Genomic DNA, 18,786 nt, shown 5'->3' with positions numbered 1-18,786 from the left:
TCTCGCTGTCTCTCTCTGTCAAATAAATAAATGAAATCTTAAAAAAAAAAGAAATTCTCAAGCTTTATTTGAATTTTATTTGCCTCATTCCCCCAAAGACATGGAAATAAGATATTACATAACGAGAATACCAGCAGACTTCTTATTTTTCTAACAATTATGACACAGATTGGGCTATAATACAGTTCACAGTCTTTGTACTGTAACTGCATCAGTAGAAGCCCAACATAATATAATCACTCTGCAAAGCAGGCATTAGCCCCAAGCTTCTACACCAACAGCAGAAAGATTCTACTCCAGTTATTTTAAATATTCTTCTCAAGGAATTAATAGTCAAATGAGGACACAATCAGTGACTGTTAAACTTTTTTTTTTTTTTGAAAGGGTGTTCTGAGATATACTCATTATCTTGCCTGCAAGTTACCCAACACGGATCACCAATTTTCAAAGACTATGATAAATTCAGATACACTTACCATCAAAACTAAACTTGCTATAATTAAATTTTTCTTTGTCGATTCAGAAGACACTTCGGCTGTCTATAATATTTCAAGGTCTTTATCGAGAACCTTAACTGTAATTAAGTTATAGTTCTAAGTACTAAACTGTTTACTTTTCAGCTTTCTCGTTATTTGAGTTTGCAGTTACAGTAACATGATTTATTATATTGTTTTAGTATGATCCAAAGATGCTTTTGCTTGCATGCTCTCATTCCTCTAACATCTCCTACCCTCTGTTTCTTTTTTTGCAGAGGTGGACAAAGGGGAGAGGGGGTACAGGCTTTTAAGGTGGTTATTTTATCCTACATATTTACTGCTCATCGTTAACTACAAGTTTATAGATGCCACAGTTTAGTGCTACTATTACCTATGTCTCAATGCAGATGTCAAGATCATTTAATCATTTACTGAACTGGCAAGACAAAGAAGGACAGAGGATGCCTGTAATTACAGCTGCGTGTACGGCCTGTGCCTCATCAGGGATACCTACATTACGACTCAAGGCATTCAGAGCCAAGAGTCGAGGGAGTGCATCTGGAAGTAGCCTGTCTACCAGAACGTAGCCTTCACAAAGGTAATGGTTGAAAATTAGAGGAAAGAAGAACCAGAGCCCTTCTTGATGAGGTCTTAAAAAAACAAAACACCAAAATGGTTGCTGTATACAGACAGTGGTTATATTAAATAAGTAACTGTTCTCAGATGGGTGATCTAAGGACTTTTCGTGAGGTCTTAGGAAGCCCAAATATGATCACCAAGAACATCAATAGCCTGATTGAGAGTTTGGGCTTTTTTTTTTCTTCCCCAACAGTTTATTGAGGTGAAACATAAAAAGTAACTATTCTAAATTGAACAATTCAGTGACATTTAGTACATTCACAGTGGTGTGCATCTGCCAGCCTCCACCTAGTTCCAAAATGTTTCCATCGTTCCAAATAAAACCCCTTACCCAGGAAGCAGTTTCTCTCCATTCCTCCCTCTCCGTCTCTGGCAACCACCAAGCTGTGTTCTGTCTCTACGGATTCATCTACTCTACATATTTCACATAAATGGAATCATGTACTATCTGATCTTTTGTGTCTGGCTTCTTTCATGTAACATGTTTTGGAGGTTCTGAGTTTGGGTTTTTTGGACACATTTAAACAATCACATGTATCAGACGTCTCAAACATTTTTACGTTGTAATCTGGACATAAAAATTACCTCTGAAGGCTTCTGAACAGACTCCTTTTCCTGTTCAAAACAACAATATTTCAGATTGTTACAGGAATGGCTTTATATATTCACACTCTGTCACATACAATTCCAGAAATTAAAATAAACTTACATCTACTTCTAAACTACACAATCTCAGTTCCATTTATTTCCAATAATGGTTGAAGTCTTCAGTTTTGATTGTATACACTACTTTCAACCCTTCATATTCATGCTTCTTAATATTTACCATTAGCCATGGTATCTAATAAATTTGCATTATAGAAACCACAAGCTCTTCTTAAGAGTTTTATTTTTAGGATGGAAAAATGTGAAGGTCCCTAAATATTTTCGTCTCAGGGTAACAGACAGAAAAAAACACAGGACCAACCCCGTCTGATGACTCTTTCTTCAGATTGCCCAGGCTGCTGGACTTTTGCAGACTTGAAGTTCTAAAAATAACAATAATAGTAATTAGGATTAATGATAAGTGGCTCTGGTGCCGCTGTTTCTTAGGAGAATATCTTGGAAAGAAACTAAAACTGTGTGTGGGTTGAATCCTGGTCATAAAAGAAAATCTGGATTCAGGCACTCACTTATGTGCTTAACTAAATTATAATGTTGAGTTCTTTTAAAAGCAGAGGTGGTTAACTGTCCTGCCAATAACTCTGAATGTCTCGCACATGTTAGAATAGCTGGAAAAACACTTAGGACTCTTCTTGTGATGTCAATATTTGAAAATAAACCAGCGTTTTTCCATGGACTAGTGGTGCGTCCCTTCATGTATACATTTAGACCAGGAACTTTTTTTTCATTTTCATTTTTAATTTTTATTTAAATTTTATAGTAAATATGCCAGGGAACTTCTAAAATACTCACATACTACTTCCATATAATCCTTGTAATTAAAATAAAGGATGAAAGTGTTATTTTTCAATTCACAAAGGAATCCATTTTCTGAATCTGGCCAAGTACTTCATTTTATAGTTCTGATCAAGGCATACAAGAAAAATCCCTATTGCTGCCCATAATAATTCATTTGCTATCTTTATAAAGGCAAAGTGACACCGTAAACTTCCAGAGATTCAACTATCTAGGGCTGGTCTTCTCAGAGATTGAAGGCAGGAATAGGTGACCAGTTTAGAAAGAGAGAGGAAAAAGTAATATCTCTGCTCGAAGAAGTAGAATAACATACATATACAAACAAACTTTTAAAAGGCAATTCTCACGTACTTATGTGTACATAAGTTGTTGGACATGTCCAGTACCAAATAAAGTAAACGACAATGGCGAGAAAAGAAAAGATCCCATCTTTGAGTACTGCTCTGAAAATAGATTCTCCTAACTTAATCCAGACTTGAACTTGGGTAAACATAGATACTGGGCCGGCTTACTACACGGAGAGTGCAAAAAACCATCGCAGGCTCTCTAGCCATCACATCATTCTCTGTGACTCTTTTCTGCTAGAGTCAAAATGCAAGCCAGTGCAAACCTGAAATTCAAAGCATTGCACTTCACATGAAAACTGATGAAGGAAGGCTAAAGATGTGCCACACTTGGCACGAGATAATAGACAATGGTCGATAAGCAAGTATTTCTTTGTTAACTCACAACCCCCCCACCTCCCTCCACATCCAGCCATTACACCTGCATTAATGTATTCAGGCCTCAGTCATGCGCTTCTCATAGTGGTTATTGTTAGTGTAACAGAAGCTTCCTCTCTCCCCGGTATCAATGACATTTTTCACATTCAGTAACATAACTTACGAAAGACTATCACAAGGCTCGGTTTCAACAGCAGCACCAAGGATTATTTTTCCATCGCTAAAAGGAAAAAAAAAAAAAAAAAAAAAAAAAAAAGGAATGTGTGTGCTTCATGAGTAAAAGACTATATAAAAGACCTTATATATTCTAAGTAAACAGAACTGTCAAAAACAAAAAATCGTGCTAGGGAAGCTATTTCTCTTCTAAAATATTCTTTATTTTTTTTTTTTAAGTAGGCTCCATGCCCAGCCTGGGGCTTGGACGCACAACCCTGAGATCAAGACCTGAGCTAAGACCAAGAGTCAGCTGCTAAACCTACTGAGCCTTGCAGGTGCCCCTCTCTTTTAAATTATTCTATTATATTTTCTTTTATTTGGTCTAATTGTAAGATTAAGTAATTGAGAATGTGTTCCCTCAAAATTCTACTTGTCAGTGGAGAAACTATTGTATCCCTGACCTGAATCCTTCTTCCAAACAGCCTCAGGCACATGATCGTTGCTATGGGGCTTGAGCCCCGTTGACGCCCGCCCCCCCCCTTGACTTAGGACATAAAACCCAAGTGCTCTAAAATCCCTCTCTAACCTGACCATCACACCTCCCCAGTCTCATCTCCTATGACTTCTTGCTTCACATCCTTCATTTCAATAAAACAGAACTGACTGCAGTTATTGATTCACACTGGTCCCTTGGCACATGCCTTACTGTTTCTTGCCTCGGGGTAAAACCTATGTCTGTAAATAAATGCAATGCACCCTGGTGTTTGCTTGATCTACTCTGCTGAACATCTATATTGCAATGTTGGGTCATAAATGACATACCTTTCTTCAAATGAAGTCTCTGGTTGAGGAGGCAATTTTGCTTTTTCAGAAGCTTCCAAGCCCTTAGACGCTGGCAGTGATGAAGGGATTGAAACTTCCAAGATGCTGGTGTGGAACTGTAATATAATTATAGAAAGTCAAAAATCCATCAAACAAGACATAAGTCACAGAGGAAAAAAAAAACTGGTGAGACAATGACATGGTCTATTAATAAAATTTCATAAACCTGTGTTTAGAACACTATTCTTACATTTATAAAATGGTCTCGGGATATAAACATCAACAAGTGTTCATCAGAGAAAACATTCTGGAGGAAGGTCATTTTTGAACTTGGTTCTGAATAAAACATAATAAATACCATCAAGTAAGTCAATAGCTGATCCTTGACAACTTTAAGCCCTAGTTAAAATCTTGGTTCTAACCTTAGGTAAGCCACTTAACTGGGCACCAGTTTTCTCCTCTGTAAACTGAGAATGGCAATGCCAACCTTGCAGGGTTGTCACGATTTGAGATGAGATTTTGGTAAAGTGCTTTGTAAACACACCTCTGTTTTCACTTTGTTTTCTACCACTAGTCTAACATAGAATGTTGTTCAAACCAGTTCTTTGTGGATACCACTTAAGACACTTTGCTTAATAACAATATTACAGCAGCAATATGCCTAATACATCTTCCCAAATGCTTTGTGTATCCTAAGGATGGAATCTATGAAAGAAATTTTATTCTCTGGTGTTAAATAATTTCCGACGACCGCAGAGCAGTACGGTGTGAGAGCTCACCATAAACTATAAGTTAAACACTTAAAAAATATTGTGATAAAAAAATAAACAAAATTGGGTGCCTGGGTGGCTCAGTCGTAAAGCGTCTGCCTTTAGCTCAGGTCATGATCCCAGGGTCCTGGGATCGAGTCCCACATCGGGCTCCCTGCTCGGCAGGAAGCCTGCTTCTCCCTCTCCCGCTCCCCCTGCTTGTGTTCCTGCTCTCGCTATCTCTCTCTCTGTCAAATAAATAAATAAAATTTTTTTTTTTTTTTAAAGATTTTATTTATTTATTTGAGAGAGAGAGAATGAGAGAGAGCACATGAGAGGAGGGAGGGTCAGAGGGAGAAGCAGACTCCCTGCCGAGCAGGGAGCCCGATGCGGGACTCGATCCAGGGACTCCAGGATCATGACCTGAGCCGAAGGCAGTCGCCTAACCAACTGAGCCACCCAGGCGCCCAATAAATAAAATTTTTTAAAAAAATAAACAAAATTCACCTCAGTGAATTCACTTTGCCAGTCAACCAATTAGTGACTGTGCCTCCCTTCTGAAGTCAGACAGGAAGGGAGGGACTCACACCCGTGAACACACTTCTAGACGCCAATCAATCAACGACAGTCTCGCCTTTGTAACCACACATCCACAGCTGATGTCAACTCACTCCAGCCTCTGAGAGTCCATCAATCCCTGAGCTCCAACCATCCCCCACACCCCACATTTGATCAAAGAGACTGTCCTTGACCAACAAAGTTCACCAAGCTAACTAAATAAGCAATACATTTAGCTTTGTGATTTTTTGTTCCAGTTATTGAGTGGTGTCTCATCCCTTGACACTAAGAGGTTATAACATGTGAAGTCTATTAAAATAATCTGACTGGGCCCAAGATGGAGTGTCTTGCGTCAAGCTCCATGTCAGCAAACCCAAACTTAGCTAAGTTTCTGTGCTCAGCACTCCCAGAAAAGGCAGGCCTCGGTCAACCAGTCAGCACTTGCCTGCTCTGCGCAAGTTACCTGACCCCCCTCCAAGACTTCCCTTTGCTGCACATAAGGAAAGTAACCCGACTTTAACCAACCCGTAATGCCTATAGCATGACCCCCTGCTCCTGCCTCCTTCTGCCTAAAAAAAGCCTTTCATTTGCCTGATTCATAAACTGCTGAATAAAGCCAATAAGATGTTTCAAATTTACTCCATTGAATTTTGTTCTTTAACAACAAGTCCTATTACTGTAAGATAGAAGATTACTTCACTATCTTTTTTTTTTTTTTTTAATGTGAATCTTTATGATTAGTTCTGGGCAACTTACTGAGCCATCATCCCTGTGTTTTCAAGTTCACAGTAGCTCCCTGGGTTCCTCATCGTAGGGGAGGAAATGGCTCCACTAACAAACTCATGCGTTTTCTTGATTTCATTCTGAATTTTAGGGCTTTAACTCCAACTCACATAGCAAAGACTTTTTTTTAAGGTTATGAGACTATCTGGGCCTATCTTACATGTAACAGCTGCTGTTCTGTAAACAGGCAGCAAGCACACACATTGGCTGTCAGATGTTATTTTTCCCTTCAGTATAAATAAAACAATCAGGGGATATTTTTTTTCCCCTCTAAAATATTTCTTATTCCTTAACTAATCCCTTGCCTCTTTCTTCCAACTTTATTGAGATATCACTGACATGCAGTACTGTATAAATTAAAAAAAAAAAAAAAGAAAACACATTTTTTTTTTCCTTGCGATGAGAACTTTCCGGATCTACTCTCTTAGCAACTTTCCAACATACCAGACAGCAGGGTTAACTATAGTCATCATGTTGTACCTTACACCCCCAGCACTCGTTTGTCTAATAACTGGAAGTCTGTACCTTTTCACCACCTCCCTCCAATTTCCCCTACCCACTAATTCCTTATGAATGACATCTTGCAGCCCACTCCTACATTGAAGAGAGAAATGTTACTCGTTTCCTCCTTGAATTCATTTTCATTCAATTCAACTTTCATTTTCTCATTAGGTAATTAGAAGGAACAGATACGAAAAGGAAAGATGCCACTTGGTTTCCTCTCACCACGTACAGTAAAATGTTAAAGAAAAGATGAACAAAAGAGGAACTGGAAAACAGAAGGGAGCCAAGATTGTTTAGTTAAATTACAAAAACAACCTTTCCCATTCCTCGTTTCTCTAGACAGCACACTGCACTAAAATTAAGAAACAGTTTCAGGGCAAAGAGGGAGGTGTGCCTTGGTTAAGACCTCAGGAAGACTTGAGGTAGTGCTGTCTCATTGAAACCTTCAAGAAGATCAACAACTCTAAAAGTAGAGGGATATTCCATGGCAGCCTTACAGAAAACTTAAGATAGAGAAAGGCTAATTGTGAAGATATCTGCGGGTATGCTTTACCTGATGGAGTGGATTATAAATTGATTCATGAGAAATTCCAAATGAATAAAATATTACACCATATTAGACCAACAGGGACAGAGACAGTAGAAGGTAGAAGGCCCTTGACCTATATAGACACTTTTTACAGAAAACAACTCATCTGCAATTACAGGTTCCTTCTCCTGGAAATGGAAAGATGACTCACAGGAAGAACCAAGAGCCCAAAGGACTGGGCCCTGTCAAGGAGCTGGCCACATGGGCCTGGTTGGATTTTGGAACTGCTATGGACTGATGACACCTGTGCGTCTTCCATGTTCCCTCTTTTTTTTAATGGGAATGCCTAGCAGTTATTATGCCTATCCTACCACTGTATGTCAGGTGTGTAGGGGACAAACATGTCCTGGTTCTTTAAAGGGAATGGAGTGCTACTCAAGAAGTCGTGCCCGAGGAGCTGCACCTACATCTTGACCTGGTCTGGATGATAAGGTCCTGGGATGCTGATGCCTATCTGGAATGAGACCAACAGGTCTTTGACGAGGGGATGAGTATATTTTGCATGGGAGAGGGATGTAAATGATTGTAGCCACAGAGTGGAGGGGCAGATTGTACTCTTCGAATATGGTTGCACGGGTATATGCCATCCCACGTGTTCTTCTTAAATGTGATATTGTTACTTGTCATCAAGATGTAGGGTCTATGTTTCCTCTCTGTGAATGTGTGTGGATCTGTGACTGCAGGAGAAGAGATGCGCCATGACTTCTGAGTCATATCAAAAAGGTGATATAAATTTGCCTAGTCCTCTTCTTGGGATGTTCATCCTTAGGATCTAAACACTATGCTAGGAGAAAGCCAAGCAGTCATGTGTATTTCCAGCCAGGGCCTCAGCTGAGGTCCCGGCCAACAGTAGCCCCAACCATGCGATATACAAATGGGTAGCCTTCAGGTGACTCAAGCCCCCAGCCTTTATGCCATCCTGACTGATGCCCAGTGGAGCGAAGAAGAAATGTTCCTGCTGAGCCTTGCCCAAATCACAGATTTGTTAGCAAAATAAATGTTGTCATTCAAGCCACAAATTTTTGGGGTGGTTGTCAATAGATAATGGAAACAGATTTTGGCACCAGTATGATGTGAAAGAAAAGTAAATGATTTGAAGACTAAATATTCCTGTCCAGTTGCTTTTTTCCCCAAGTCTAAAGAAGTCAGGGAAATTTTACTCCAGCATTTTTCAGAGGCACCATCAGAAGTGACTAAAACCAACCTCTTTATATAATCTCACTTTATCTCCCTTCTTTTATTCTCTATTTATTCTTTAATAATAAAGATTATTATTATGTAGATTGTAATCTATTTAGGATGACATCTTTCTCCCATGTTTTTCCTGAATAATTTAAGCAATTTTGACATTGCCCAAGGTACTTATTTACTAAAGAGAGGGGGAAAAAAAACACACCTTTCACAAAAAGTCCTATGAGACTCTGAGTCTTGACACAAAAATTGCCAAGACTCAGTCAGTAGTCGCACTGAGAAAAGATCCCATGTCTTTCATGCTGTCAATAGCATTTTAACCTTCAATGACACAGTCTCTTCACTATGAAAAGAGTCTGTAAATACCTCTTCCGGAACACTTGTGTTAAATGGGTCACGACTGGGAGATCCCATGACTGGTGTAGGTGATAGACTTTTCTCCAGGTCACTAAAACCCTGCACATCCAGCAAAGTAGAGATGGAACCGGAAGTGAGCAGATCTTCAAAGTCGCCATCTTGGCCTGGGTAAAGACAAAGCAAAAGGAGGACAATGGCAGCTTTTCATTTACATTTCACTTTTAGAGGAAGAATACCAACTGAATATAAAAATTTTTCTCATCCTCAAAAATCAAAGAGTCAGCTTCTCCTGAAATCCTTAGAAAAATAACAACAGGGCCCCTAGGAAACAGCATGTTAAATTATGAGGCCTGAGGCCTGGGGGTGGTATTAATAGATACCATCACAGACTCACAGCATTGAAATTAGAAGTTAATTTAGTCCAACAACCCTCCCTAATTTTGTCTCAGAATTTGGGGCTTTACAAATTTCAGTTCAGAAATAACCAAGCTGGAGAATACCAGTGGTACAATAAACTAATTCTGAACAGCAACACAGTCACCATGAAACAACTCAATATTCACCACTACTGTGTTCTTAAAAAAAATAACAGAAAGAAAAGAGGAAAAGAAAAAAAAAAAAAAAAGGCAATCTTTTGATTCCTTAAGATGATCCTTCTGTGCCATTTATTTTAAAGCAGAAAGAATAGCCTTAGGGACAAATGTAACCACATATCCAGCAAAGCGGCCAACTTTGAGAATTTCTTTTACATCTCCAGCAATGAAAAGGATTAGGTGCTGAACAAACTGTGCCAGATATTCTTTTTTAAAACCAAAAAATGATGCTTAAAACACTATTCTCTGAATAATACAAAATGGCAAATCATATACTCATTTAAAGTTATTAACTAGACTTAGCTTAATTTAGATTTTATTATTTATTCTAATTTCATTAAAATGTAGTAAGTATTATTAGCATTCTCTAAGGACTAAGTAAATATAAATCCTAGTGAGAAATCACTGTTTATAAACTCTTCATTAGAACAGGACATAATTTTCAACAGTGGTTAAAAACTACCTCTTTTTGCTACACATTTTATATGCATTAAAAAAGATGAAAAAATACATGAGGGGTGCCTGGGTATCTCAGTTGGTTAACTGTCTGATTCTTTTTACTCTTTTTTTTTTTTTTTTTTTAAGTTTTATTTATTTATTTATTTGAGAGATAGAGCGTGCGCGCACAGGCCAGGAGCAGAGGGAGAGAATCTTCAAGTAGACTCCCAGCTGAGTGCGGAGCCAAGGCAAGGCTTGATCTCACAACCCATAAGACCGTGACCTGAGGGGCACCTGGTGGTTCAGTCAGTTAAGTGGCTGCCTTCGGCTCAGGACATGATCCCACAGTCCTGGGATTGAGCCCCGCATCGGGCTCCCTGCTCAGTGGAGAGCCTGCTTCTCCCTCTCCCTCTGCCTGCCGCTCTTGCCTATCTGTGCTCTCTATCTCTCTGTCAAATAAATAAAACAAAATCTTAAAAAAAAAAAAAATCATGACCTGAGCTAAAAACCAAGAGTCAGACGCTTAACCAACTGAGCCACCCAGGTGCCCCAAGTGTCCAACTCTTGACCTCAGCTCAGGTCTTGATCTCAGGGTTGTGAGTTCAAGCCCCATGTTGGGCTCCACACTGGGCATGGAGTCTACTTTAAAACAAAAACAGAATAAACAAAACCCCCCCATGAAACTGACAAAAGTGATCACGCCAGTGCAATTATGAACAATATTTACCACTTTTCTCTATTTTCTATGTTTTATAATTACAGAAATTAATGTTTTCCCTTGATTTTTAAATATAAGAATTACAATGTTGAGATTCTATAAAATCAAACACTGTTTTAAATGCTGACTATGTAAAAATTAATTACTTGTGAATTTACAATATTGTCTAAAAAGAGACACTCTCTTGAAGGCATAGAAAATGCTGAGTGATGGGAATTGCTGTCAGAACACTGGTAGAGGTTCATTTGCTTGCTCATTTGGGTATTTACAAAATCTTAACATACGCTAAACCCTGTGGACAGTAAGATGAAGATCCATTTTTTTTCCCTCAGAAATCCTCATCCAAAATAGGATTTTCCTTCTTTTTGAACTCATCAAAATTGAAATTCCAAAATCTGAGTATTTCACAAGTACCTTTGAAAAGATTTATTACCAGTGCTTACTTTCAGAGCAAATAACCCCACCTATGCACTGCTAATGAACAAGAAAACTTCAAAATTCTCAACACTTTTGTTTTAAATGACCCCAGAGATTTTCCACATTTGAGGATGGCCAACTGGACCATGCATAGATAAAATAATAATACATCAAAAGGCATGACTATTTTTTTAAGTTTTTAATTCTAATTAAAATACAGTGTAATATTAGTTTCAGGCATACATTATAGTAATTCAACACTTCCAAACATCACCCTGTGCTCATCCCAACAAGTACACTCCTCAATCCCCATCAAAGCATGATTATTTTTACTTAGATGTCTTATGGTTTTGCCTTTTTTTTTTTTTTTTTTTAACTTAACACATTCAAAGCTGAACACAATCCCCCCTTAACCATTTCAATGCTCCCTCACTAGGCTTCTCTATCTTGGTAAATGGAATCATCAACCACCTGGTTTGCTTTAGTCAAAAATGTCAATCTTGGGCGCCTGAGTGGCTCAGGTGGTTAAGCGGCTGCCTTCGGCTCAGGTCATGATCCCAGGGTTCTGGGATCGAGTCCCGCATTGGGCTCCCTGCTCAGCAGGGAGTCTGCTTCTCCCTCTCCCTCTGCCTGCCTCTCTGCCTACTTGTGCTCTATCTCTGTCAAATAAATAAATAAAATCTTTAAAAAAAAAAAAAAGTCAATCTTTCTTGATTCATTCCTCTTCTTCACTTTCATCTAATTCATCACACCACTGTGTTAATTCAAACACCAAAATATATTTCCAATCAGTACCATCATATCATTCCACTTGGAATCCTGCGAGAGTCTCTTGATTGGCTTCTCTTCCTTCCAGTACTGCTCCCTTCTCCCATTATGGTCCATTTGTTACGAAGATGCCGCGGACTTGTGAAAACCCTTCAGTGGATCCCTCTGGGCTGACAGAGCTGAATGCCTCACATTGCCTGACCTGGCCAACACTAACTTCTAACAGCTCCGCTCATCTCACCTCATTCTCTCCCTGCTCACTACCTTCCGGTCAGTCACAATGGTCTTTTGACTTCTTAAATACACCAAGCCCTTTTTCCCCAAATGCTCTTTTTTTTTTTTAAGATTTTATTTATTTATTTTTGAGAGAGAGAGAGAGAGAAAGCATGAGCAGAAGGGAAGGGTAGAAGGAGAAGCAGACTCTCTGCTGGTCAGGGAGCCCAATGAGGGAACCTGGGATCATGACCTAAGCTGAAGGCTTAACCAGCTGAGCCACCCAGGCGCCCCTCCCCATAGTCTCTTGAACACACTGTTCTTTCTGTCTGGAATGCTATCTCATGAACTCCACACAGAGGTTCTCCCTGACCAACCAATCTACAGTATTCTCATCGGCCTACACACCAAGAAAGTGTGTAGAGAACAGATGCCTAATGATATTGTTGAATGAATGAACGAATAAACTGTCTAATTTGGAATAATGGATAATCCAGGAAAATGAAACCAAATGTTAAACTTCACAGCCGCTTAAAATCCAGTAAAGTAGAAAAACCTATAGAGCTACACTACCTTTTTTACCTTGGGGCAGTACCACCGTATCTTGCATTTTCTTGTACCTATTCAGGCACTGTCGAAGATCTTCTATTTTCCGATCCTATTAATAAAATAAATTGTCACCTTTAAATTATGACTTTAAACAGTAAAAGTAACTGCAACACAAAGAATAGGGAGACATGAATTATTTACATTATTCAAGGAATACTTCTAAACTTTAGTAGAACTGGTAATATCTAGAATAGTTTTCCTACGTACATCAGAGATAGAGAAAAAGTACCTCTAAATTTAGAGATCCTATCCTTCAGCTGCCATCTTTAAAAAACAAAAACAAAACAAGGTAATAAGATACAAAACAAAACAAAACAAAAAACCAAGAAAAAAATCAACTTTAATTATTCTCCTCTCCAACTTATGGGGCAGGTCTTGAAAGAAAGATTTATACCTATTGTCTTTATCAGCTGTCATCAATCACAATCTGGTTTTTCTCTCCTCAAAACACTCAGCTAAAGCTTCATCAATTAGTCATCACAGACTTTCTATTTATTAAAAATAAAGAGAACTTTTCATCCTTTTTCTAATTTGACCTCTGGTACTTGATTGACCCCACTCTTTCCTTCTTTTCGTTTTTCTTTCCACTCTTTCTTTTCTTCTATTTTGATTTCTTAATTCCTTGACCAGATAGATAGTCTACTTCCACTATCCCCACTACCTACCCAGCCCAGACTATAAAATGTTAGTGCTTTAAGATTTTGTCCTTTATCCTCACTCTGGTGGATTCTAAAAATGGGTTCCCTAGCTCTCCCCTCACTGGTTTGGGGCCTGGACATGTGACTTGCTTTAGCCAAAGAGATATCAACAAATGTGGTGCAAGTAAAGGCTTGAAAGGTCTTTGCACATTAGGGCTTGCCCTCTCTCTCTGCTCTAGGAAACCTTGTGAGCACTATGTGAAGAAGCACAGACTAGTCTACTAGAAGATGAGAGATCATTTGGAGAAGAGACACCCCAGATGGGACCAACCTACACAAGTCTGTTAATCACTAGACATGTGAGTCACACCATCCTAGACCATCCAGCCCCATCCCACCCACCAGCTAACTGTAGAGATCAGCAAAGCCAGCCCAGACCAGAAGAACCACCTAGCCAACCATCAGAAGTATGAGAAATAATAAATGTGATTTGTCATGGAGCAAGAGCTAATTTATATATCAACTACAGTTTAGTCCCCGAAAATCTACAATTCTGTATTTCTCCTAAAATTGATGGGGTTCATTCCCTACCCAATCTATAATTATACATTAATCCCAAAATTTAGATTCACTTTTCAACTTTCTATGAGAAATCTCCTTTTAAATGTCCCATGAGCACATCGAAGTGAATGTCTCTAAAATTAAGCTCATGATTTGCCCCTGTTAACTTGAGCCTCTGCTTAGATTCCCTTAACTCTTTGAGGGCACTATCATTCACCTTGTTACTCAAACTAGAAACTTATTCTCAAATCCAAAAAAAATTTTTTTTAAAGATTTTATTTATTTGAGACAGAGAGAGAGTGAGAGTGAGAGAGAACGAGCAGGGGAAAGGGGCAGAGGGAGAGGGAGAGGAGAAGCAGGCTCCCCGCTGAGCAGGGAGCCTGATGTGGGGCTCGATCCCAGGACTCTGGGATCATGACCTGAGCCGAAGGCAGATGCTTAACCAACTGAGCCACCCAGGAGCCCTCAAATCCAAAATTTAAAAAAAAAATCTTGTCAACCTGTGTAAATATCAGCTTCATATACCCCTCCACCTTATCCCATTCTGATCTTTCCCAGCATGCACTGGGCTGTTCCGAGCCTAGGTTTTTGAGACATGGTTTGGCTCATAGATACTTTCCTTGGAAGCTTTCATTTTCCTGATGAACAACTCTTGCTTTTCCTCAGATTTTGCTCAAATATGGCCTCTTCGAAGCCTTCTGGAACTACTAAAAACTTATGTCACCCTTGGTGCTCCTAAAGCCGTTTGAACGTCTAGTAAGCCCTCGGTCAACATTGGGAGATTTGTTTGTTATTGATGCTTTTTGAGAGAGAGAAATTAAAACTAAATGAATTTCAGTGATTATTTTTAAAAAGTAAAAGCTATGGGGGCACCTAGGGGGCTCAGTCAGTTATGCATCTGCCTTCAGCTCAGGTCATGATCCCAGAGTCCTGGGATCAAGCCCCGCATCAGGCTCCCTGCTCTCGGTCTCTCTCTCAAATAAATAAATAAAATCTTAAAAAAAAAAAAAAAAAAAAAAGTAAAAGCTACGTGGGCCCCTTGCTAATTAATAACTTTCCTTTTTTTTATTCCACAGTGGGAAAGACTAGCAAAAAGAAACCTATATATGGGTAGGCGGATGGGACAATGAGTTTATTTCCTAATAAAGAGTAAATAAAGAGAATGAAAGGCAAAAATATATAGACAAGTAAAACAGAGAAGACAAGAATTAGAGAAACAGGATGAGAGAAAAAGATCAAGACAAAGTTCTTTGGCATTTGCTTTTTTTTTTTTTACTTCCTCGAAATGACTCTTTTCTTGGGAAAATGCCTTCTTGTTCTATTCATTAAGTAACATGAGGTAGGAGTAGTTCTGATGACAGGAGCTGAACCTCACTGTTGATGCCAGCTGGATATATGGCTGATCAGGTAGGCCGTGAAGAAACACCTTGCTTTAGAGGTCACTGTTTCCCTGCTCTAAGCAGAATGAAGCAACCGGAGTGAAGCAACTGGAGTGAAGAACCTGGAGACCTTGGCGTTTGGCCAACGTAGCTAAAACAGAGCCTAGGGCCATATGTGATTTCCCAGTGCCCGTGCCTCTGTTCTCCTAGCTCACCTCTCAGGAGAACAGAGACAATGCCTGATGTGGAAGAATCCAGGAGTGTGAAGGAAATAATAGGAATAACATCAACCCCATCATGAAGCTGAGGTCGTCAAGGGCAACCCCTTTCAGAGTTCATGTTGGCCCAGAATGGATGCCCTATGGATGGTATCCTTTCTCTCATTTCCCACCTGAATATAAAGAAATGATCTGAGGGCTTGTACATTTTTCCAGATTCATGGGGAGGAGGGGGAGGCAGTTCTCAGTGGAGCCAATGCTGCTGGTCCCCATTCTACACACAGTCACAATGACAACTGCCACCACCGAGAGCGGGCACACGAGGGCAGAAAGGGAGAATGCTTGTCCCTCCACCTCAGTAGGGTGTAGGGTATGTTCTTCCAAACTGACATATCTCCAGAAAACGCAGGGAATGATCAAAATGGTGGTACACATCCACATAAATACTTTAATTTCATCTAGATACCTTTTCTTCATTTGCTGCCATCAAAGACTCCACAGCCTTTTTCATTTTTTGCACTTCAATATCTGAAAATATCACAACATCACATCAGAAGTCAGTTTCGTTAACGTGTGTGACAATAGCAAGAGGCTGAGTCTTCAGACTGAAATGTTTTAAGGAAATGTTTACCATCCATATCCTCTTTTGGGGAAAATCTGAAAAATGAACACTTTCCATGTCACCTGAATGGTCATCACTCCAGAAAGTAAACAGTAAGGGAGAGAGCTAACTACCCTCTCTTGAAGCAACAACAAAATCTTCATGAGAACACTGAAAGTGAAATTTCAGTGCTATAACCACGAAAACATGGATTTTTCAAAAAAAAAAAAAAAAGAAAAAAGAAAAAAAAAACCTAGAAAGCAGTGGGGGAAAGCAATGAAGAGTGTACATGATGACATAAGCAGAGAAAATGATACTCAGTTTTAACCAAGATGGAGACATGAATGGCAAGAGCCTGATGGAATGTGGCATTTATAGGAGTAGTCATGCTAAGAAGCTGGTTGTAGGTTCCATACAGAAGGATAATAAGTACTTTGCTTCATCTATAAACATCATTTCCAACACTATTTTAAAATGTAAAAGCCAAAGTAAGGTAAAATGTGATTTTTGCTTAAAATTTGACAGTCAAATACAAAAGCACATTATTTTAATAATAAAAGAACCAATATTTTAAGATGTAACATCCAACCTAAAATGAAATCACAAATTTAAAAAACTCAAAAAAGCTAAGGTTACCTGCTTCTGAGGGGAAAAAAAAAAACTACTACTTAAGATAATTTTTTAAATAGTGGTGCATTGTTCACCACTGATATAACATTTTCAATTAAGGTATATTCTGTAGAAACTGCCCTTTTTTTTTTTTTTTTTGATGCCAAATTCTCTTGACTTAAGAATTCAATATCTGGAAGGAAGAACCTATTAATTAAGGACTTATCTTTATGATATTATATAATCTGGGTTCCGTTAATCAGCCTGGGTACAATCTCTTTTGTAACACTGAGAGGGTGTGTCTAATTCCTAATGTAGATCTCAGTGAAAAAGTGGGCTACAAGACATTGAAAAGTAACTTTCTCTTCTGACCCTCTGTCTCCTGAACTACAAAGAAAATGCTTCTCACTTCCACTACTCTGAGTGCTCTGTTGTATCCTGTGGAGCCAAAGGGCTGAATCAGAAAATTAGCAAAATGACCTTCTACTCTTTGTTTTTATTGTTTTGTACACTCTATTTTGTACGCTCTGAAGAAATGGAGAGCTTATCGATGAAGCAACTTCACATCTTTGGTGAGAGAAATGTTTTAAAACACATGCAAAGAACAGTCCAAGTAGTACTTTTGGTGAATGTAAAGGCTGATGGAAATACACCAAAAACCTTACTTTTGTCTCTGAGCTTCTTTTTAAAATTTTCATCTGTGCAGGAAAACCCATCGAATTGGAAGTTAGTATATACTTACAACAATAAATATTTTAAAAGCAATATTATTTAGTCTTTAACCTAAAATAAAGAAACTCTAACCCTATAAAAACTGAATATTAAACACTATTTTTTGACTTTAGGAATAGTACTACAAGACACTATGCTCTGTGTAAGGTTAGAAAGAGAATATCATTCATCCAAAGACCTAAATTTGATCTCCCACCTCTGTCACTTCATCTTTGTGAACCTTGATTTTCTTGTTTATTAAAATTAGGTCTATGGAGTACAAGCACTCCTTATGCTCTACGTGGTGAAAATACCGTTAGTGATGATCTGGTTGTTGTTACATTTCTGTTACAGGTCAACACATGGCCCTCCTGAATGTGCCCAGCACACTGCTTAGGACACATGAAACTCACCACTCAAATTCAACAACACTGACACAGTGTATCCCCCGTTCAATGAGATGAGTCCACTAATCACACAGTTAGATGTTTTGCCAACATCAGATTGCCATGAACTTTCTAAACATTGCTCTCGACCCTTGTATTTATCTGGCTGTGCGTTGGTGACAAGCAGTTCACAGACCAGTGTCCATCTTTGGGCACCACTAATCTACCACATCCTCTGGCCCACAAGTCCAATAATTCCATTTTATTCTTAAAACCCCAAAACATGACCTAACTGTGGATGTCCTTTAAAAACACACAATTCTAAGGGTGCCTGACTGGCTCAGTTGGTACAGTATGTGATTTTTGATCTCGGGGTGGTGAGTTCAAGCCCCACGTTGAATGTAGAGCTTACTTAAAAAACAAAAAAACACACAACAACAATTCTATATATGCCAAAATACACAAAGGAAAAAAAAATCCATTTCCTTCAATGGTTGATGAGTTGAGCTTTCTGATCCATAGGGAATTGCAACTACAGGGATATAAAGCCAGGGTTTTCTAGAGCCAAGAAAGACATCACAGGTAACCTAATTCAACCCCTTCACTGTTCAGACTGTGAGGTTACCAATGTTCACATGATATATAAAAGTGTACTAAAGCTACACTAAATGGAATTTTTTGTTTCAAAAGAGTCAGAAGCTGCTTTGGTAGCTTGCATGCCACAGTGATTTATATAATAGCAAGGAAAGGTTAAACCGAACCTAGTGTTGTCAGGTGTTACATGCATTTATATTTCCAAATATAACATAAAAAACACATTCCATTCAAGTTATTTTCTATCAAGTATAACGTACATTAAAAATTACAGTTCATACAATATTCAAAACAAACTTCCTCAATTACGAGAAAAATTTTTGATAAAT

At 38.7% G+C, this 18,786-nt stretch overlaps 1 protein-coding gene across 11 annotated transcripts in view; it reads right to left on the bottom strand.

Moving 5' to 3' along the window:
* PPFIBP1 (PPFIA binding protein 1) overlaps positions 1-18,786 on the bottom strand; it is a 176,873-nt gene that overhangs the window by 16,501 nt on the left and 141,586 nt on the right. For 6 of the 11 annotated variants that reach the window (XM_032387485.1, XM_032387491.1, XM_032387494.1 and 3 more), the window contains 8 exons: positions 17,432-17,464; positions 16,023-16,084; positions 12,725-12,809; positions 9,014-9,168; positions 4,274-4,389; positions 3,459-3,515; positions 2,083-2,143; positions 1,701-1,730 (listed from right to left, as the gene is read on the bottom strand). In XM_032387485.1, the coding sequence (XP_032243376.1) occupies positions 1,701-1,730; positions 2,083-2,143; positions 3,459-3,515; positions 4,274-4,389; positions 9,014-9,168; positions 12,725-12,809; positions 16,023-16,084; positions 17,432-17,464 (599 nt within the window). The remainder of the gene's footprint in view (positions 1-1,700; positions 1,731-2,082; positions 2,144-3,458; positions 3,516-4,273; positions 4,390-9,013; positions 9,169-12,724; positions 12,810-16,022; positions 16,085-17,431; positions 17,465-18,786) is intronic. The other 5 variants (XM_032387492.1, XM_032387495.1, XM_032387493.1 and 2 more) reach the window with 3 other exon arrangements.

The sequence above is a fragment of the Phoca vitulina genome, unplaced genomic scaffold (genome assembly GCF_004348235.1).
Source record: "Phoca vitulina isolate PV1807 unplaced genomic scaffold, GSC_HSeal_1.0 scaffold49, whole genome shotgun sequence".
NCBI classification, from domain to species: Eukaryota; Metazoa; Chordata; class Mammalia; order Carnivora; family Phocidae; genus Phoca; species Phoca vitulina.
The sequence above is the reverse complement of the archived record's forward strand: the minus strand, read 5'-3'. Positions and strand labels throughout refer to the sequence as shown.